The sequence below is a fragment of the Dermacentor andersoni genome, chromosome 2 (genome assembly GCF_023375885.2).
Source record: "Dermacentor andersoni chromosome 2, qqDerAnde1_hic_scaffold, whole genome shotgun sequence".
NCBI lineage: Eukaryota > Metazoa > Arthropoda > Arachnida > Ixodida > Ixodidae > Dermacentor > Dermacentor andersoni.
In genome coordinates this window covers 142,425,196-142,448,569 of record NC_092815.1, presented here as the reverse complement: position 1 = coordinate 142,448,569, position 23,374 = coordinate 142,425,196, and the positions used below count along the sequence as shown (strand labels likewise).

Sequence of the window (23,374 nt, the reverse complement as noted above, 5' to 3'; positions counted from 1 at the left end):
ACTTTTGGTTGCTCAGAACAGATGCTGAATTGACGCCACTTCCCTGTGCAACGGTTTTGCATTTGCCCAGGCAGGGAAGGGAAAAGCCGCAAAATAAGCGAACTTTTACACTCAGCGGTGTGTTCTGTCTTATTTAACTGTTGCCTAAACTAACCTAAACATAATGTGGACTAAGACTAATGTGGATTAAGATTAATGTGGACTAATTAACTAATGTGGATTAAGACGCAACCCTTTTCAGAAGCGCTCTCACTTGTGCACGCTTTGCCTTCGTAGCAGTCGCTTCATAGCCACAGAAAGTTGTACGCGAGTATAGCTTTTCTAAATTTCAGCTTATGCCAAACCTGTGCCAAGGCCTAACAGCATAAACACGGTAAATTAGTACAAAGAAGAAACAAATCTGGTTAGTATCCAGACCATCATACAGGGTGTATGAAGTGAAATAAAAAAAGTCGGAGTTTCACCCGAAAGGTGAAGCATCGATTGCGATAGCAAATTAGTGGACAGCTATATGAAGTAAGGATAGTAGTTTTATCTGCTGTATAAACTTGTAAACATTTGTTTATTAGCTAAATTAACGAGCATGGTGTCACGCACGCACAAGCAAACATTGACACAACTCGCTCGATGACTGAGGAAACTCATTGTCAAAACCCTGGAGTGAGGAAGCGCGCTAGCAGTAGCGAGCGAATGCTGTCTCTAGCTTCAACGCGAATTAACCGGTGAAAACACAATGCACAGGAAGCTATCAGCACTCTGTCCCCGTCGTAGATTGCTTTCAAAATAGGGCAAATGCGACCATGCCATACGCAGCAGCTGTTCGTACGATGGCCTGTTTCGTTGCTCAAAGCCGCCACTCATCGCCGTTGCGCACAAAACTGCTGTCATTGAGTCTGGGCTTAAAGATGTATTTCATAAGCCACTTTCTTCAGGTCTGTGAGACTTATGAAAAATATGAAATTACTCATTCGCACACCTAAAATAGAGCATTTGCAAGCAAGTTATCATTTAAAAAAATCGAACTGTTGGTCACAAAGCAAGGCAGTGGGAGCTTTAACTAAACTTTTGACGCGAACCCCTTGCTTATCAGTTGCAAACATTATGGCTTTCTATCTTGACAATCCATCTAGCATGAGATGCCAAGCTCATTGTTTCATGTTGCTGCCTGCACACAGGATCCATTCCTTGACAATAAGATTCAAAGCAACAGATTGTAGGTTTGCAAACGTATAGTGAAGTTTGCCATTTTTTCAATGTTCGTAGTAGTTTTCATGAAATAAAACTGTGGGTTTTTATTAAGGACTTCCAAAGGCCAACAAAGCATTTTGAAGGACTAATGCAACGCTAAGTTTCAAAGGTTGAAAACAAGACAGTGGAATGAACAATAAACAAAGTTTACTTTTGCTATGCATAAACACAAAGGCTACATGGATAGGGATCAACATCTCCCACCACAAGCTCCTACCCAAACTGAACTGGCTTGACTAGCTTGTACCAATTTTGTGGTCAGGCATCCAAAAGAGGTCTCCTAAGCTTAGCAAAAAATAACATTCAATTATTTTTAAGCAGTTCATTATAATTTAAGGGTATTTAAACCCTCAGAAATTTCAGATTCCCATTTATGGATTTCAAAGACCACTATGCATCCGGTTTTTGGTACTTCATGAGCTGTCTTCGAAGTCCCCCAAAAAGGAAGAACCAAATAAAAGTTTGAAACAGCTGCACAAGCTTCTGAACATGCTCTACAGCTGTCAAATATAACTTGTGCCACAAAATCAATATTTAAAATTTTGCACAGCTGATCTAACTAAATAGCTAACAAAGTCCAACCAAAAAAAGAGGAAGAAAGATATTCCAAGTAGCTTAATCTGACATAACAAAATGCTATTAGTCATAACCACAAAGAAAGTACCCCTTTCTTTTCTAAGTTTGCTTCAAGCTAGGTGAAACAACCATTATGTCCTTGTGCCACTTGGGACCTTGTTTGTCGTGAGGACAACATAAGCAAATGATGTGCAAGCTCAGTCCTGTAGTAATCATTATATGGACATCAATTGCCAGTCATAGTGGTGCCCTGTGCAGCAGAGTACACAACACTGTGTTCATGACTTTGTTTTCATTCACTCTGCTAAATATAAGCCAGCAGAAATGGTAAAAAAGTCCCAAATACAACATGAATATGTTCAGATAACTCTATCCCACAGACATAACACTATAATGTGGCCACAGGACCATTTACTTGTTCAAAAAGCCTAGATCACAAGCATGCAATATGAATGTCTAGGTTTCGCACACATACACAATCTCTTACTAGAGTGGGTCTCAACAGCACCTGGCTTGCTTGCCCCATGGATACAAAAAACACCAAGCAAATATGCTTGGATTTTCACAAATATAATGTGAATAACCTAACATAGCCTGCTGTATCAAGAACTATAACAGTGGATGGTCAAGATATAGAAAGGAAAAAATAAAAACATCAAACAGGATAACATGCTTGAACATTGTTTTTACAGTAGCATTTCCTAGGCACTGAGGCTTGACAACCACATTTAATTTCAATAAGCCAACAAATCATAGCTGACTAACTCAAGCATGCAAGAAAATGCATGCCAATTCAGCTCATTTAGGATACCATGAGTGATGATGAAGCTGTGTGAAACAACACAGCTTTAGATGATGACAGGAAAAAAGACAGAATCTAAATACTGACTCTTCAACCACTAAAAGAATTTCTGATGATATTGTTTGTATGACCCCAGAAATTAACTCATAAGCTGACCAAGTGGCAGCTTAGACAATAGTGTAGCACAGCTGCAAGAAGTCTACCAGCATATTTTAGACCGGTGAAATATTTTCTCAGTTATAAAACTTTGAGCACAATCCCTCATTTTTTTAAATACTACTTTAAAAAGTCTATTTGCAGCATTTGAATGTTTCTTCCAAGTGTGAATACCATCTTCTATGCACAATGTTCGATCACCATTAGCATAATTTCAAATGCTCCTCCATATGCAACACATTCCCCAATTCTTTGATAACCGTCAGCCTGAGAAAAAAGATGATGTTATTTTGTTTGAGTAAACACAACAGCTGCAGGTCCTGTAGAGGTAATAAAACATCTACATAATCGCACCATCAGAGGGAAACAAAATAATACACAGTGCGCATGCAGGACAGCTAGTACAGTCTTGGCACGAACGTGACACAACCACAAATATGATGTAAGGGAACTTTTGATCACCACGAAAACAAAAGAATTGTACCAAATACTCCACCAGCTAAACAGAGGCAACATGGCAGCAGCCATAGTCTTGTTAAATAATTGCCCAGCGCAGGTTGATGAATACAAAACTGCCCATCACCCATCGTGCTTCAGTAACACCATGATGCTCTAAGGCCAGATGAGACCTTTAATGGCCGGCAAAGTAACAAAATAAATATTAGAATTGCTTGCAAACTGAACATGGGCAATGCGACAACAGCCATGGGCTTATTATTATATAACTGTTGAGTACAGCATGACGTGTGTGCATTTAGCTACAAGGCTGGAACAACAATGTCAATCACCCATTGTGCTATGTAAAACTATGATGCTCTTAACTGAGGCCAGATGTGTGCGCACATTGCTGTAGCGGCTTGGGTTGCTGCACCACGTTGCACCTTCACACCCTCTCCCATTTGTTGTGCTCTTGCAGACCTGTGGCCTCTCTTGTGTATACTCGTTAGCCTGCTCCTTTAAACACCGAGAGAGTACCTTTTCACAACGGTCACAAACTGGTGGATGCTTGGTGATTGAGCATTCCACATCGTGAAGCACTATGCAAAATTCTCTAAGCAAGCTTTCCAACACATATGAGTTGCCCTAACAGAGGTGACTGCATTCTCGCAAGTGGTATTGTTAAAGCCGAGATACATATTTTGAAAGCTTAGACGATGCAGAAAATCAAGGGCGGCAGGAATGATGTTACCAGCCAGCACGATGAAACCATAATTACAATTCTAGCCTCAGGTTCATATCTAGGTTAGATCAAATGAGGTGTGTGTAGAAGCTCACTTGCAGGCTTTGCAAATTGCCTATTACAAGAAAAAAAAAAAACCCTGCAGCACATTAGTGCAAACACCTTTCCACTAGAAGAAACCAATCTTCTTTTATACACTCTGGAAAGTGGTGAATCAAGTTAAATAATTTTTTGCCTACTTTTTGCAAAAAATAAACCCAACAAAAAACATGCAATTGTCCCCATTGCCAGAACAATACACGAGCATGAAAATAGAAACCACATGACAAGCAATACGAGTTTCAGCTGCTCTTAAAGTAGATAAAAAAGCTAGATAGCTTTGTGTACGCAGTGATGATCACATGGACCTACAGCTTGCCTGCTTGTCAGAAATCTTAGTAAGCAAATTTTCTTTGCAAGCACTTTTAAAGTACAGTCACAGCCGGTCTGGGCACGCACGCTTGCTCTCTCCTTACAGCATGAGCAGGCTTCGAGGAGGCAATGCATATTTTTCTGTGCTGCTGCGCTGATGATCTCTGCCAGAGGGCACCACGAGCCAACCCTTGCTGTGGCGGCGCCGGACTCGGTTTCGAACAAGTCGGAGTGCAAGAGAGCGCATTTTTCCATGGGCTGCGTTTGTTTATTTTATTTTTACTGTGTTTAAATGCGTGAATGAATGGTTTGCCATGTGAAGTGATCTACAAGCCTGCCGCATGCTTCGCATGACTTGTTGACAAAGTCACGTTTCACAGTAAGTTTCTGCATCTGACTTTTCATGGATACTAGCATCACAGACTTGTGAAGCTTCGCATATCAAGATTGTGGCTATGGTGTATTGTTGTGTGCCATTTTGTCAGTCGCGGTCTGGAAAGACTCCCAGTGTATCAACAGTTTTCAGCTGATCGGGAACTGTTTGACAAATGGCAAAGAAACATCTCGCGGAAGAATCTCGTAATTAACGACAAATCACCCTCAACTACAGTATGCAGCAAGCGCTTTTTAGCGAGTGACTATGTCAGTGATTGTAAATTGAGAAAACTGGTCCCAGTGCGCTTCCAACCATATTTGAAGGCTATCCGTCTTACCTAGCACCCAGTGTGAAGAAAGCACGTAGGACCCCAAAAGTCCGAGACACTCCTCCTTGTTAGAAGGCGAGAAAAACGACAAGCAGACCCAGAAGAATGTGAGAATGCAGCTTTAGAGTCGCCAGAGCATGAAACCTAGCAGAAAGATACTACATGCACGCAAACAACAAACATTTACAGTGCGCAGCGAGCAAGTCGTAACCGATTAATGACGGCAAAGTTCACAGGTAGTGTATTAGCATTCCAAGTGTTCAAAAGTATGGCAGCAACTAGAAGCACAGACAAAGGTTATCTATTCATATCACGATGAGAAGCACTACTCATCGTTGACAAAAAATTGCTGCAGACGCCGAAAAGGGAGTGTAAAAAAGCTGTCTTCCTGCTTCACCAAACTGATCGATACCAGAAGAAATTCCAGTCTTACCCTGAACAAGTAATCAGAGATTGACGTAGCAGTTCTGCGGAAACCCGCAAGGGTTTGTAGCAGTTGCTACGAACGGGTGGATGTCTGATTTTCCCTTTATTAAGTAATCAGAGAGTACGTCATATGACGCTTTCTTTTGCAAAAAGGCTTTGATCATGCCCAAACTGAACTGCTCACACTGCCATACAAGTACACATTGCAGTGCTTTGTCAGTCCTAGCTCAACTTCTGGAATGAGTAGCGCCATGAAGGAGAGGCTGATCCACAAGGCTTCCCTTCTTAGCCACAAATGAAACAAATAATAGATGAAGCTCCAAAAAAGCCTATGCGCATCTATGATCGGAAGTCTGACATAGTATTTGGGGTAAGAGACAAGCCAGAAAACGTGTGCCATGTAATAAGAACGAAATACTTGCTAACCGAGTCTTATGTTTTGTGCTCCACGGACTGACCAGCTCATACAAGGTCTCATGTTCATACTACTTCACAAAGCAGCTCAGCGGCAGGGACATAGTCTGACATAGTCTGACAAGTCTTACATAGTATTTGGGGTAAGAGACAAGCCAGAAAACGGTGTGCCATGTAATAAGAACGAAATACTTGCTAACCGAGTCTTATGTTTTGTGCTCCATGGACTGACCAGCTCATACAAGGTCCCATGTTCATACTACTTCACAACGCAGCTCAGCGGCAGAGACTTGTATACATGGACGAACGACGTCGTCTCTGCAGTTGAGGAATGCGGCTTTGTAGTGATTCGTATTGTTACTAATAACCACTCTGCGAACAGAACAATGTTTAAGCTTATGGGGAGTGGTCCGTTGTAAACTGCAGTAAACCATCCTTATGACGATGAAAGTGATTTTTTAAAGCTTTGATCCTTGCCATGTTTTCAAAAATGTCCACAGTCAATTTTTGGAACACGAGCTCACAGACGGCACTGGCCTCATCAGTGGCAGATTAGTGCAGAAAATGTACGAGCACCACAAGGAAATGACGATAAAGTTGGCCAGAAATCTGACAAAAAAACATGTGCATCCATCAAACCTTGAGAAAATGAACATGCTACACGCCGTGCAGGTGTTTTCGCCCCAAGTCATTACGGCGCTGGAACACCTCCAGCAGAACTCGCGAGTCAACTCTGCTCCCTTTGCTTTCAAGGACGCAACATCTACGATCAACTTCATAAAAGTTATGAATAAATTGTTTGAAATTCATGACAACATACAAGGGAAACGACTGCAACATGCCCATCTTCAGGGAAAATGATGACCGACTACTGTGGCTGCAAAATGAATTTTGCAGCTAAGTGAAGATTCAAGACTGTTCTATCACAAATGGTGTTGGGAGCTTCACAGAGGAAACACACAATGCCCTACTTTTTAGCACAAAGCCTACAGTGGAGGTAGTCCAATTACTGCTGAGAAGAGGGGTCAACTACATTCTGACTAGGAAACTCAACAGTGATCCTACTTGGGCATTATTCAGAAAACTTCGGTTTATGTGCAGAGGTAATGACACACTGGATGCAAGAGCCGTTGCAGCAGCTCTGGATCACATTGTAAAGGAAAAAGCACTGCCACTACACGAAGCCATCATACAAGGTGAAGACATAAAAAAATCGGCAACCTCTGTTTCTCAGGATATAGTTCAAGAACTGAAAGCTCTGCGAGCACATCCTCCAGCTCCGCCTCCCGTCTCTTGTTTACTCAGGCTTGGTGTGTGTAGGTGGCTATATTGCCAAGCTTATCAGTGATCTTGAGTGTGACGCTTGCGTCATGCTTGCAATGACGGACAAGACTAGCAGTCCTCTGTAAAAACTTCTGCATGAACAAGAGAAAGTCGAACTTCACTATCCAAGGCCGGAGTTCCTCGTTCTCCTGGAAATGATTTCAACATTTTTTGAAAAGGCAGTCAAAGAACTCCCACGATCGAAGACTTTAGAAACCTTGATGCGAATTGTTGAGCTGCATCTGGAAGAGTCGCCTCTCCTGTGCTGCCCGGAAGGTGTTGACAGGAGTCACGCCAAATGCTTGGCATATCTGATCTCGAAAAAGTTTCTCCGAATTCTTCTTGTCAACTATACAAAGAAACTAACAGACCAAAATGACAAGCCTTCTGATTTCATCTACAAACCAACGCGAAAGCATTTCAGGCTGTAAACGACATGCCTCGGAAACTGTGAGTCGCACAGGAATGCTATACAGATTTTACAAGCAGTGCCTGTTACTGCTTTCAGTTCTTTTAAGTATCTGCAACATTGTCAAAGCTTCAAAGGGAAAAGCATCTGTCTCATTAGTGTGTTTCCTGCAACGAGAAGAGATTGAGCAGATACATGTGAACATTTTCAAGTGGCAAATGCTTTTATTGTTCGAATACATTTTCAAGTACTGCCAGGGACTGTGCTGACCTTAAGATGAAAATAAATGTTTTCTAACCATGGTTTCTTATCGAAGTATCTTGTTTTACTGTTACAGCTGGCAGTCACAAATGATTATCCGTGCATGCTAATGCTATGTGCCATCACTTCCGCATGCCAACCTCAATGTTTTGAGCTTCATCTACTAGTTTCTGGCTTTGCATGCTTATAGCGGGGGCTGCACAAGACACGGTTGGCAAGTTCTTGTTCAACGCTGGGAGCAGCTGTTCAGAAACCTGTGCACGGTATCCGAACCAGCGTGCAGCTGACGGGCGCAGCGCGCGTTGTGACCAGCCATGCTCGAGTGAGTATTTCTGTGGTCCCCCTCGTGTGGAGAGGCTTGGCTCACATCGCCTCCATGGAATTGCTGCGGGAGGTAGCAGCGGCGCCTCTTGCACAGGCAGTAAGAGAGTGAGCGCGTGTGTTCAGACCAGCCGCCGTACAGTTCCATATTGCTTGCTAGCCTTGTTGACTAAAAGGCAATGCGCGTGGCAGATTACATCGTACATTGTGTCTGCATGTTTCCTGGTGCACGCTGCCATGGTGACATTTAAGTGCAAACGTGACCGCAGCTCAGTTGAAACATCTCCAGAATTCTCATGCACATGATCACTGTCGAGTGCATGAGAATCTGTAGAGAGCAAGGAGCATATATAAACGCACATTTAAACATTATATCCATCAAATTCCACATACCACTGTGTTTCACTGGTTATCCGTATTTTGATTCAAACTTACTTTGAAGTAAGTACCATTCTGAAGCCCCAAAAGAGAGCCTGCACATTTTCGAACAGTTTTTAAACCAAAACTAAACCAAACAAGATAACTGAACCACTTTTAAGTGTTCATTGGAGGTAGAACTAGGGATAGCTGACTGTAACAGGACAGGTAGATGAAGTAGATTTGTCCCCTATGCTTGGCCATCATCTATCACACTCCAAAAAGCACATAAATGTGCCTATAAGGCACTGATCACATTTCCAACTATCACAAGATTAACTACACACTAAGTATGAGTGTTACACTGGCAAATGTACTTGAAGTAACAAACAATTAACCTTACTGCAACACTGCATAACATTACAAGTGATCATGTATGCGTTCAGAGCAACTGCTCAGGGCTCACTTTTGTACGCAGTACATCATACTATCAATTTCACACAAAAGTCCGGACTACTAGGCCATCTAACCACATGATGAATTTTTTTTTGTCTTGTAAACATTCCGTGTGGCTTGAAAACAAGCCAGACATGGATATGAAACACTGGCAAAAGAAACTGATATACTGAACAGACATAGAAAGGCATGCGAGGAGAATGTAGCTAGCAAGATCTCTTTTTTTTTTCTCTTGCTCTCTCGACATGCACAGGCAGCCGAAATTCCCATCCGTTTTCCAAGATTGGAAAAAAATATGTATGTACATGAAGTCATAACGGATGGTAACGCTCTGTCCATTTCACACCAGAAGGGCTCAGCGAAATGTACAAAGATAGCACAGTACTGTCTATGGTGGCGACGTGAGCCCCTCTCCAAAAACATCAGCGCTGAACAAGTAGTAAGTGCAACATATGGTGCACAAACTTGTAATAGATTGTTTATGCTGTGAAATTGTAGTTAATCAGTTCTCCCACAAAGTCTGCACATTCATTCTACACATGATTCGCATAGAGAAAGACTAACACAAGAAGCATAAAAACGGGCTTTGGCTATTTGCTAATCTGAATTAACTGGTGTTGACAAAGATAAGCATCTCACAAAACAATAATAGGTTAAAGTGTAATGACCATTATGCACGCAATAAATAAATACCTCCTTCTGGAATTTTAGTAAAGAAGGAAAAGAGTGGAGGGAAATTTATAGCTTTGAATACTAAAAGACAAGCATGATCACTTGTGAGTGCAGCACAGCTCAGTGAGAGATACAGGAGCGGTGCTTTGGCCTTCGGTTACTCCCTCACAATAACCTCAACATCAACTAATATTCTATCGTAGTGATAATGGCTGCAGCATTGTCTGACTGACTGCACACAACGATTTCACATGGACATCAGATCTACTTATGAAACAAGCGTACAAAAGAGCTACTAGTATAAAAGAAAAAGAAACAAACGGCATATGCCCTTCTGGAGCAGATGGCGCAGATATATGAATGTTATATCCGGCATTGAAACCCTTCAGCACAGAAGCTAAATCTGTGCTCAAAGGCTTACAGCCGGCACTGTAGGCCCAATGCAAGAACATAGTCACAATGGGTCCCAATCCTAGGGGTCAACAAATAAAGTAGGTAAACACAAGAGACTTCGTTGGGCGAGCCAGGAGATTGGCTGGCAAAGAGCCAAAGGAGAGGCAACTATGGTTCAGGGAAGCCCTCATCAGATGCTTCCGAAGGCCCAGTGTTCGCAGTGCCTTGCTGCTGCTGCTGCCACATGGAGGCATATATACCGCCGTACTCAAGAAGCTCGTCATGACTGTAAAGGGAAAAGCAAAAAATATCCCAATGCATCAGCACTCTAAGGCTACGCAATATTTTCACATGCAAACAATGGAAGAAAGGAGAAGTTCACAAACAAAAAAAGTATTGTATATAATTTGGCAGTGATGGCAGAAATGTGGACAACATAGACACCATAATACGTCAGCCGAGTGATGCTGGTGGCAACTTGCTGCTTATTTATATGGCATCGCCGTAGGTTATGAATTAACAGATGGTTGTTGCAACAATTCTAGAATCTGCTACATGTATTGTGCACATTTGATAATGACAAGGTTTTGCCATACTAACTGCAACACTCATGTTGTCAGACTTGCAACATAATCTGATAGAGCACGTGCCAAACAGAAGTGCAAGCGTGGCAACGCTGATAATGTGCCAATTCTGATCAGAATTACAATGTAACAAATAAGTGAACGGTGATATGTAATATCTACGAGGCAACACGATTGCAGTTTAGAAGCACTTGCTGATGGGCTAGTTGCAGAGTGAGTACGATTGCTCATTATAAGCTCATTTGAGTGCATCCTTATTTAGTCACCTTCAAGGTTTAGTGGATGCTTGCTAAGTTCTTGAGAATCGCTGGCTCTCACGCTTTATTCTTTTGTAAAAAATTAGGACTTGATGTGCATTCTCATCTCTCTGGGTCTTTGAGCATGACAAATATTTAAGGCGGCCCAAAAAAACACATGTTGATTTCAAACAACTTGAAACATATTTCCTACATATAGAGTAGAACCTCGTTGATACGATCCTGTTTTGTACAATTTCATGGCACCAACAATCACGATCAAGAACAAAATAAATTACCCAATACAGTTACGCTTACCAAAAGTGTGCGGTACACTACCAATGGCACAACACACTATGCACCACGTGCTGTAAAACAGATAAGTGAAGACGCTTATCGCAATAGGTTTGGTGGCGATAGCTGTGAATGCAGCATGTGATGACCCAGCCAGAGATTTGCTGGTACTGAAATAAGAAACTGTGCGCACAGTCGTTTTCACGTGAAATGGGCGGCTATATACTGTTCTCGCTCGTGTGCGCCTTGCGCCTTTTTCTTGTTCACGTGAGATCTAGTGGCCAGAAAACATATACGATCGGAGTATGCAGCAGGGAACAGCATCGCGCTTCGGTTATCCTCTATTAAAGGCATCTTCGTACCATGTGGTACCGTATTTACTTGCATAATGATCGCACTTGCGTAATGATCGCACCCCTAAATTTTGTCGTCAAAATTCGATTTTTTTTATTTCCCGTGTAATGATCGCACCCCGAACTTGCCGCAGCGATATGTCGTGTGCCAAGTCTAGCTAATAATGATCGCGCTTACCATCTGTCGAATGCTACGTGAACGACTCTTCAAGACAAGCCAAGCGGCCTGCACGCACCAAACATCCTTAAGTAGACGCCTCATTTCATTACTTTCATCACTTTCCGCACTTCCATGACAAAAAGAGGTACAATCAAACTTGCCTTTATTATGGGTAGGCTTTATAATGGTTGATGTCAACAAAAACAAAAAAGGCGCATTTCGATTCTTTTTATCTGCACTCGTGAGCACGCAACAAATCGCGCGCGGCAGTGATAGTAGCCACGTTTACTCTGATACGTTAAAAGTGTACCCTATTCACACGCCGACGCTTGTAACACAGCTAAGATATTCGCCCACCCTTAGCGGAAAGCATTAGGATAGTAGTAAAGACAGATGCCGCAGTTTCCGCAGCACGCCGGCCATGCATTTCTGTCACTGGCAGCTAAGCGCGCCCATCTGTTTGTGTCCCCTCAAAGTGGACATGGCTATGTTATTGCCGCAAACTTGCTGATATTAACAATATTATTCATTACTGGTAGGAAAGAAACTGTTTCAATGCACGTAATGTACTCACGAGAAAAAAAAAATCGCGTTTGGCGCGTTTGACTTGCTCCGACGGCCGCCATTTTTGTTTTGGTGTCCCGCACCCGCAATCCCGCAGCAAACGCGGGACGAAAAAACGCGGGACGATTTAACCCGCGTAATGATCGCACCCCTGATATTGCGTCAATTTTTCTGACAAAAAAGTGCGATCATTATGCGAGTAAATACGGTATATAGTACCACGTGCTGTAAAACAGATAGACGAAGATGCTTATCGCAATGGGTTTGGCAGTGATTGCTGTGAATGCCATGTGCAACAATCCCGGCGATTTGATGGTACCAAAATTAGAACCTGAGTGTGCGCCAGTGCTTTCACGAGAGACGAGTGGGGAGTATTGTGGTGAAGCTGCTGTGGCAGGCAGTTATATACTGCTACCCGCCGTGGTTGCTCAGTGGCTATGGTGTTGGGCTGCTGAGAACGAGGTCGCGGGATCGAATCCCGGCCACGGCGGCCGCATTTCGATGGGGGCGAAATGCGAAAACACCCGTGTGCTTAGATTTAGGTGCACGTTAAAGAACCCCAGGTGGTCGAAATTTCCGGACTCCCCCATTACGGCGTGCCTCATAATCAGAAAGTGGTTTTGGCACGTAAAACCCCATAATTTAATTTTGTTTAGTTATATACTGTTCTTGCTCACGCGCACCTTACACATATTTTTTGTTTACATGGGATCTAGCGGCCGCAAAATGTATCGTATGATCGCAGCTTGGCGACGTACTGAATGTTGGTGCCAAAATATAGCATGTTCTGGGAATGTATGAGTGCAATGAATGAGTGCAAATCTATTGGGTCTTTTTTGTGTTCTTAGTCGCGATCGTTGGCGCCGGGAAAATGTAGGTAATGAGAATGTATAAACGAGGATCTACTGTATGCGCATGTCTTGAAATTTACCAAATGCTTTGAAGGTTTAGGTATATGAGTGTGCATTAGTAGTTGGTCAAATTCCATTTGAGGAGACCGTGTGTACGATTCAAAACTGTTTGCAGTCAGTGGCATACATCCAGATATCCCTGTGCTTTAGATTTAGGATATGGAGGGATGAAGAGCATGTGTAGAGGTTTGGGGTACGCTTCATGTACAGTGGAACCCTGTTAACATGTTTTTCAAGGGACCGCAGAAAAAACCGTAACTGCCAGAAAAACGTAACACTGAGAAAGGATGGAGACTGCCCCAGCAATGACAGAAACTGCCAGTACAGTTACTGGCACTACTGTAATGGCTGCCAGTACAGTTATTAGACGTCTTGGTGCTCATATTGTGTCCGGGGACAGTGCGTTCATGTGTATAATTGAGGGACACATTGTGGGAGATATGGGGTTTCTCCTCCGCACCCTTGGGACAAAGGAACGACAACACAGTAGTGCAAACAGTCACAAGGGCATTTATTGCACCTTTCATAGATCAATGCCTGCTAGCCGAGTTGCTATCCCCAAAACATGCCGATGGGCGCGCGACAAACCTAGAAGTCCGACTTACCGCGACCGCATTACGAGCGAATATGTTCGCCCATGCTGGATCCCAACGCCTGGTCGTTCGCGTATTCGGTCACGCCAACGGTCGTGCGTTCGAAGGCGGCCACGCGAGACGGTCTCGCAGAACCATGGATTGGCGCGCGCGCGCGGTACGTCCGGCGCTGTTCGCCGACCCGCCGGGAAAGAGGCAGCGCCTTCTCCCTCGGCGCCCGAGTAACCCCGCCGCGACGGTCGCGCCATCTCTCGCACCGCGCTTGTACCACCCGACCGCCGCGGGCGCCAGGCCACGCGAGCCGTGCGGGAAAACAGCATATCAGGGGATGCGCTATGCGGGAAAAACATCAGGGGACGCGCGAGAGTCGCGCATCCCCACAACATACAATGTGTCCTTTCCACTCTTTATACGCTTCACTGCAACATTTTGCATAAGCTTCACTGCATAACAAAGCTCTATTGCGCAGAAGCTGACTAAAGAAAGCCCGCAGTTATGCACTGCAACGAAGACCCTTGCAGGCTCCAATTAGGCTTGTGCTAAGATCAATTTTTTGTTCAAAGCAAAGTTGAAACGAACAGTAATGAGGGTTAAAAAATTTCGAAGAAAATACTTAGAATAGTGGGATTTACATAAAACCTTGACATAAGAGCCAAATGTTGACAAATAAAAAAGTTGGTTCTTGCCAAAAAAGGAAACTGGTATATCTCAGGAGTCAATTTATCTTCAAAGCGCCATTATCCAGATATTTTCAAGCAAGAAATGCAAGTTCCTCATTTCTTAAAACTCCAGCAGCACAGAAAATTAGCTTACAGGCCCGTGTTCACAGCTGTGCTTCAAGTCTACTTAAAATGCTGCGGCGGTTGAGGCCACGGGAATGTTTAAACCATTCACCCATCATGTGTCATTGCCATGCTGTGAAGTGCGACCTTGACTGCATGAATCGGCAGTTTATGCCGTGTTGCATAAATTCAGCTTGGTGCTCTTTGTCTACACGAAGCACAAGAACTTGGCAGGCATGCTTGCTGCTTTTGCTATTCTCACTCAAGCCCGTATGCATAATCAGCGGTCCGATCACCGATGAGCGGCATACTTCCAGCATTGACAACATTACCTGTCCCTGAGCTGTGCGATAAATTGGAAAGCCCCTGATTAGAACCACTCGTAGGAACGTTTCTCCTCGTTCCTATCATCATCACCAATCGTCAATCACCAATCGTCTCGCCAACGTGGTCCATCCAGCGAGTGCCAGCGCTACAGTGCAGCAGATCAGCCAGTCATCTGCTGGTATCACCACCGTTTTGGCATGCAAGCACATTGCTGCCTTCTTCCTTGAACTTGGTCGGGAAACCATACAGCCGACCGCTAACAAACAAGCGATCGCAGCTCCACAGCATGCCCTCGACAAGGTCACTGGTCAATGTTTCCCGATCGACACAGCTGTAGAGGTCAGTATTCTACCTGCTACATGAGCGGATCGCACAGCTGCTCGCATCATTTACTTGCAAGCCATAGAACGACAGAAAGCTGAGCTAGTTGGTAAGGATTCATTATGCAAAAAGGTAAGGCATGCAGACAGGACACAAGAGGAGAGAAGTGGACAACACGATCGTGTTGCCCACTTCTCTCCTCTTGTGTCCTGTCTGCATGCCTTACTTTTTTGCAAGCCGTGAATGAAACTCGAATTCCGGTATTTTGACAATGCTCAAGCACACTTAACCTGGGCCTGCGAAGAGCGTTCCGATGATTGTTCATCATTGCCGACATCAGTTCTGCCATTATTGTTGCTGATTTCTTCACCGGCCCCGATCTCATTGTAGACATCAAACGACAACGTCTGTTGGACGCGACAACCTATCTCTTTGTGCAAGGCATTACTGTGCCGGGCCGGAAACCACAGCTTTAGCACTCTTTTGCACTACTCTTTACAATGGACCCTTCGCGGCTTTGTTAAAAGAATTTCCTGAAATCACCGCCCCACCCAACTGGAAGAAACCCATCTGCCACAACGTACAACACCACATCATCACTTCTGGACCTTTTGCATTCTTCTGACCATGTCGACTTGCTCCGGACAAGCTCAAGGTTGCACATTTTGGAATTTGGCATTATTTGGCCATCCACCAGATACAGGGCAGCTCTACTCCACATGGTGCCTAAGGAATCCGGTGACTGGAGGCCATGTGGAGATTACAGATGTCTCAATACTAAGACTATTTCGGATCTATACTCTTTGCCTAAGATACAAAATTTCACCGTCGCTCTGCACGGCGCCAACATCTTTTCGAAGGTTGACCTTGTCTGTGCGTACCACCAAATTCCTGTGGCAGAGCAAGACATACCTAAGACGGCCATTACAATGCCATTCGGACTCTTAGAGTTTCTGCGAAAGCCGTTTGGTTTCAGGAACGCCGCCCAGTCATTCCAATGTTTCATTGACATGGTAACGCGCCGCCTACCCTTCGTCTTCGCCTACGTCGACAACTTGTTGGTAGCAAGCAAATCTGCCGAAGAGCATTTACAACATCTACGACTTTTGCTCCAATGACTTTCTGAGCATGGCATCATCATCATTGTCTTAAAAAGAAAGTTTGATTTGACAACTTGGAGTTTCAGGACACCATCTTGATGCCAGTGGCATTCGCCCGCGTTCATTAAAATTCGAAGCAGTAGAGAGCTTCCCCAAGCTCACAATGATCACAAAGCTACGACAGTTCCTCGGCATCATTAATTTTTACCCCCAATTTATCAGAAACTGTGCTGGCATAGCAGTGTCTCTGCTTCGCCTCCTTACCCACGAGAACAAGACATGCTTGCTGCATTGGAACGCTGTCACTGAAGAAGCCTTCATCAAGATCAAGGGTGCACTGGCAAAGGCTGCACTTCTTGCACGTGCTAACCACACGGCACCACTGGCCCTCATGACTTATGTGTCCAGCACAGCCGTGGAAGCATTTCTCCAACAGCACATCGATAATTTGTGGCAACACCAAGTCTTTTTCACCAAGAAACTCCCTCCAACCCAGGCCTGCTAGAGTACTTTAGGTCAAGAGTTGCTTGGAATTTACCTTGCCATCTTTCACCATATCACCATATCTTTACCATATCATTGAGGGCCGACCCTTTAATATCTTCACAGAACACAAGCCCCTGACGTTTGCCCTTTGCAGAGAGTCATCAACACACAAGCCTTGAGAAAGCCGTCATCTCTTGTTTATATCGGAATTCTTCACCGACATCCGACACGTGAGTGGCGACTACAGTGAAACCTCGTTAAACCGTAGTTGGCCGGAGCTCGGGAAAGGTACGTACTAAACGGTAGTACTGTTTAACCGAATACCATGAGATCGCCCACTTACCTGTCGAAAACGGAACTCAGAGAGAGTGCGATGAAAGGGGAAAAAACATGCAGTATTTATTCACTTCGCGCGACAAATGCGTTATTTTCGTTTGATGCTGCGGCGGCCTAGCACGAGGACGACAGCGGCCTCAAACTTACTGAAGCTGCGTGCCAGATTTTCAGCCAGCCTCCTCTTCTCGGCAAACACTCGCATGGCAGATTCCTCGTTGGCGTTACGTATTCACTGTGCACTTGTGCAGTAGAGCTGCAGAAGTCCCAGGGGCGCCTTTTTCATTGCCGGGTGCCGGAGTTTGGAATAATTTTCATTTGGAATAGAGTTACGTTATCACGCCCCTATTGTCGTCGCAACGATTGCATTCATGAGGCTGACGTAACGAGTAGCTTATGCCACTGTCGGGCCTGAATCGCCCGTGCTATCGCTTTCCGTATCGTCCTCGTCACTGTCGCTAGTCAACACTTCGGCAACAACACAGGCAACGATGACGAAAAGTCGAACCTCGTAGCTGACATATCTTCGCGGTCGCAGCAGCGCTGCCGAGCAACTTCGCATTCCAAATGCCACACACTGTAGTCAGCAGCAGATCCCTGTTGCGTGTCAGCGCCGACTTCTTCGTGTCACGTTCGATAGCACGGACGATGTCTAATTTTTCTTATATGCTGAACACCCGGCGTCTTTTTTATCCAAGTTTCGGAACGACGCGAGTCCTCGCTTGCACAACGCCATAACGCTCTCTGGCACCGCGTCGAAATGATGTTGATGTTGATGTGCCTTCACGCGCAAACGCACAGGGCGCTTGGAGGCCGTTGTTCCGATCTCTGAGGCGTGTTGTTCTGCCGGGCCGCCCAATGGAGACGGCGCAGCGCCGCGTTTGCGCGACGAAAAGTTGAAACGCTACGTTTTAACCGATGCGTACGCAATAAGCTGGTACGGTTTATGCGGATACGAAACACATTATGTTCAATGGCCGTTGAGTCGGGGATTTGACTTTACTACTTTTAAAACGAAACTACTGTTTAAGCGGGTACGGTTTAACGAGGTTTTACTGTAGTATGTACCCTGAGCTGTGTGAACGTCGCGATACCCCCTGCTCGTCCTGCACCACTCTATGTGCATACAAACACTTGCCGCAGCCCAACTTAGTGATCCTGAGCTCTTTCAACTGTGTTCGTCCAAAACAGTACTGCGGTTGGGCGATATCCTGCTTGATGGCCTCACATTTGTCAGCAACACTTCTACAGGCACACCGAGACCATATGTCGCCAGCATGTTACATAAGCAGCTTTTCAACACACTGCACCAACTCGCTCACCCTGTGCTCGTGCCACACATTGCCTTATCTCATGATGCTATGTATGGCCCCAGATAAACATCGATGTACGTGACTGGGTACATGCTTGTGCAACCTGCCAATGTGCGAAAGTTCATAGGTATCCTGTTCCCCCAGTTTCTTCAACCTGATCACTGTTTCAACATTGCTCACATTGACATTGTTGGACCACTACCACCATGTCAGGAATTTTGCTACCTGCTCACCTCTATCGACAGGTTTACCCATTGGCCAGAAGCAACAAGACTTCAAGACAGCTCTGCTGCAATGGTCGCGGCAGCTTTTGTCACAACATGGGTTGCCTGCTTCGATGCCCTACCAAAATTGTTACTGACAGAGGACAGCAATTCGAGTCGGCTCTCTTTGAAGAGCTCCTGCTGTTGCTTGGTATGAATTGTGTGTGCACAACCGCCTACTATCCGCAAACCAATGGTTTCGTGGAACGCTTTCACTGACAGCTCAAGTCAACGCTGACTGCTCATGGCACGCCATCACAATGGATTCAACGCCTACTGCTGGTACTTCTCAGTATGCGGTGCGCCTTGAAGTCGGACATCGGGTGCTCGAGCACGGAACTCGTCTACGGTACTCTGCTCAGTCTGGAGAACAACTTCTTCTCACCACAAGCACCTTCGGCTGCTCTGTCTACTCACGAATATGTGCACCTTCTTCGCAGCCTGTTCCAGGGCCTAAAACCCTGTCCAACACGTCCAGTTCTGACACACACACCTTACATTTCAACTGGCCTTGCCAATGCAACTCACGTCTTCGTGCGCTATGGTCCCGTTCGGCCTGCTCTCCATCCACACTACCTCGGCCCCTTTCCCATACTGGAGAGACGCGAGTCCACATACACCGTGGACATTCATGCCAGAGCTGACACCATTGTACTTGATCAGCTGAAGCCAGCCTATTGTGAGGTGACTCCCACAGCTGCATCCCTCAATTCGGCACCGGACATCTCCTTTCCAGTTGGTGCTCATGCTACTTCAGTCCGTCGTGTTTCATGGAGCTGCTGATACTGTTCACAGGCCACGCTGCTCTCTAATGGGAGAGCTATGTAGTGCCAGCGACAATGACACAATTTCCCCAAGAAAGAAGATTAGGTCACAAGCAGCGTGGGAGCTTAGCTGGGCGCTGGGGGACCAAAGAAATATAAAAAAAATCAGTTGAGATTGAGCTCCAGTGGTGGAACGTCTCGGTCTCTCTCTCTCTCACTCATGTGCTCTACAAATGCAATGGAGCTCTTGTTGATTCAGACTGCACACTGGTTAAATCGGACAACACTCGGAGCTTGGTGAACGTGAAGTGTCGCAAACGTGCAATGCAAAAGAGCAAGAACGGCGTCAGTGTACAACGAAACGAAGAGGCGGAGTTCGCAACGCCATAGTCATCAGTGGAAATTGTATGCAAATGACAGCAATGGCAGAATGCTTCGTGTCTATTTGTGACTTTAAAGCCTTTATTTGTGCATTTACCGCCGAGCACAGCACTGAGTTAGCCATGTGCCTTCATGACTGCATAGTCGCCTTTGACAGCTGTGTTGATAGTGGCCACGGTTTCGTCCGCAGCAGTTGCAGCTAACAGTAGTTTCATTTTGACTCGGTACTCGCATCGGCCATGCGCCTTCATAACCGCAAGGTCAGCGTCTGTGATCACGTCGACAGTAGCCATGGTTTCGTATGCAGCGGTTGCGACAAACAGTAGTTTCGTTTTTACTTCATGCAAAGCTGTCGAGGATGAAGTGCACCGCCTACATCGCAATGAGCGGCGACCTGGTGATACTGGCAAAAAAATAATCGGTATGCGCACGCTAGTGAAAAGCATGTCTCAGATGAAGACATGAACTATGGCCGCTCTTTGAAGGAAGTTGCAGGGCCTTCGCAGCTGCGAGCGCTAATCAGTCATGAGATGATGAGAATTGCAGCTTCTGCACTGCTTTTGTAGAAAATAGAAGCAGGATTTGGTGATTCATTCACTAAATAAAAGCATGTTGACGTAGTAAGCATTTGTTTATTGTTTCTTTTTATACCCTCGATATTTGACATTCGGTTAATTTGGTCCCGTGAAATCCGAATTAACAAGGTTTTACTTTACTGACTGTTTCTCTTCATTGTTGCAGAGAAGTCCAGCCAACCGCTAAAATGTGGAAGGAAAGAGAATCAAAAAAGGCCCACGAGATATCCAGGAGCCCTTGCTCAAATGGTCTGGCCTTCACAGTGACCAGCATTCTAACCTCAGCAAGTGAAGTCAAGATGGCTGTAATTACAGAGCCTTGCTGGACTGCACAGTGCAGAGCTGCATTCATACTAATAAGATTTTCTTGTTTTTTTGTTATGCCTTAGGGAAGCCCACCTAGAAAAGAATTAAAATAAAACAATACATCTTTAAATTAAAATGTTGGATTTTAAGGCAGATTCCTCCGATTAGATATTTACCTAATTTCGGCCTATTTTTATACATATCACACCGCCTATTTGGGTTTTTTCGGAAACACTCCTTTCATGCACAAGGTCTACCCATTCATAAATACTGTGGCACAAAGCGTGTTTGTAATGATACTCACTGGCCACTTTCGACAATCTCCCCATCCTGGATCACAAGAATTTGATCAGCATGAACCACAGTTGACAGCCTGCAAATCAAAACATTGATTCCTAAGTAAACAAAAGCAGATACCAAACTTTTCAGTCTGTCATCAAAAAGAGAAGTAGAGAGAAAAATTGTGGCATTAACATCAGCGCCATTCATGCATCACAAATTGTCACGTGTAACAAAAGCTGCAGCATGAACCAACCAACCAACCTGATGACAATGAACAATGTCTCATAGAAAACACACTTCATAAGTTGCTGTTGCAGTACCTGCATGAAACAGCCCTCCACGCTTACATATACCTAGCTTAATTAGCATTGTGCCACGGAGCAACCCAGATGAACAGAAAAAGCTCCTGTGTACAGGACAGCAAGAAAGATCTTCAGTTCCACACTCCAAGCCAAGTGCGAGCATGAAATGCTTTTGACACTTCACTGAATATTTCGACAAACAACATTATCAATGTACGGTGATGCTCATCATGATTGCCATTTTTCTCATTATGCTGTAATGCTTAACTGCTATTGCTCTCTCTTGTTACGTTTAGCTAGACCCCCCTCTTCCTTGTCCTTGATCAACAGTGCAACTTTTGTTGCACTTTGCCCTTCTTTTTCTTTGTGAGCACAATAGCAACAGACAGAATACATTGAAGCATAGCTTTGCACACAAGACTACACCAGTCAACGTAATGTGGCGCATAGCCCAAGCCTATTACAATGAATCCACATACAACACATTTTCGAATATAACAAACTATTCTTCCCACTTAGTTTGGTCTGCCTATGGGCGTCTTGCGCTGGAGTTTGAGGTATAGTAGCGGCGTGGGAAACGACATCTTGGTCATACCAGCTTGGATCGTACTGAGCCCTGGCTGTGGCGAAGCACGTTTCTAGGCCGAGTTTTGCGTCGATTCGCACTTTTTTCTGTCCTGTTCCGAGTGCGAAAAGGCTCGTCACTTCTCACAGACCACGCCGACCATGCTGCGAATTCGTCACAGCCTATAGTTTAACGAAAACGGACTCTCCGTGAGACGTAATGCTGGAAGCAGAAGGAATCGGCGACGCCGAACCGGAGAGACATAGCTCAGCCTCGAAAAAGCATCACTGTCGTTACTTCTGTGTCGTCGGCTGCCATGAACAAGAAGGCCTGAATCCCAACATCAGATTCTACCATTTTCCTTCAAGGCCTCACGAAGCGGAGCGTCGGGAGTGCTGGTTAGCTGCAGTTCGTCGCGCTGGGTAAGCGAAACTTCGCGCCATGCTGACTGCTTCGCCTGTCTTTAACCTTGCTTATCTGCGTTCTAAAATTCGGTCTTTTGCATCTACAGTCCCGACGGCAGACCAACATAGCAGCAGGCATGGCTGGTGATTCACGATTCGAGACCCGGCCACAGCGACAATTAACAATTCGACCCGTGCGAAGTGGTGCGTGCAAATGAGCACAAATGGTCGGGCTGATTCGGTGACAATTCACTACCCCACTGCGAGCAGCACAGGTTAGAGAGTTAAATGTGCTTATCCTTGACCTCAAGCCAGCATGTTGAGGCAGCGCAGCAAGGTAGTATTGATTGCAGCACATCAATGTTCGAGTGCTGTCATTAAAAGCTACATCAAGCGAGCAGCGCACAAGCTCGCGCGATTCGCGCGTACGTTACTGCGAGCTCATAGCATTGCATCAGTTTTTATCAATTGCTAAAGGGACAGATGGCCGCTACTACAATGCAGCAGGCATAACTACTTGTCTAGCGGCATGCAGTCAACAAAGATTGCAAGAGACCCGCCGTTTCGCAGCATGTCGAAAGACCGCTGCCGTCGCGGCGCGTATGATCATGCGCTTGAGCAGTTGGTACATCGCAGCATGCTGAAAGACTGCTGCCGTCGCCACGCGTACCGTCGTGTGCTCGAGCAGTTCCGTACACATAATGCCGGCTTATCGCTGCTGTGAATTCATTTATAGCAAGCATTTCCTCGCGTTTGTGCACCTGAATCTAGCAGCGTGCAAACCTTACCTGAAGGTCAACTTTGTACGCGACTCGCTTCACTTGCGATTGACACCACACTAAAACTTCGCCGCTTATTTCTTGAACGGCGTACACGTATTCGGCGTTGCTAAGTTATTGCCTTTACGCAGCGTGCCACCCCTGAAAAAAATCTTCGGCGCCTGATAATCGCTGCAAGCCGCGGTACAACAAAACCGAAACACTGGCGGGTCCATATTGTAAACGTGCTTTCCGAAGCAGACGAGCAAGCTTGGTACTATCCAGTTGAGGACAGAGGGCGCTTTTTA

The 23,374-nt window shown here is 45.1% G+C and overlaps 1 protein-coding gene across 1 annotated transcript in view; it reads right to left on the bottom strand.

Moving 5' to 3' along the window:
* Positions 1-1,266: 1,266 nt before the first annotated feature.
* Positions 1,267-23,374, bottom strand: part of Hmt-1 (ABC transporter ATP-binding protein/permease Hmt-1) — a 126,326-nt gene continuing 104,218 nt past the window's right edge. The window contains exons 20-21 of the mRNA XM_050187488.2: positions 21,060-21,128; positions 1,267-10,395 (exon numbers count right to left, since the gene is read on the bottom strand). Coding sequence (XP_050043445.1) covers positions 10,278-10,395; positions 21,060-21,128 — 187 coding nt within the window. The 3' untranslated portion in view covers positions 1,267-10,277. The remainder of the gene's footprint in view (positions 10,396-21,059; positions 21,129-23,374) is intronic.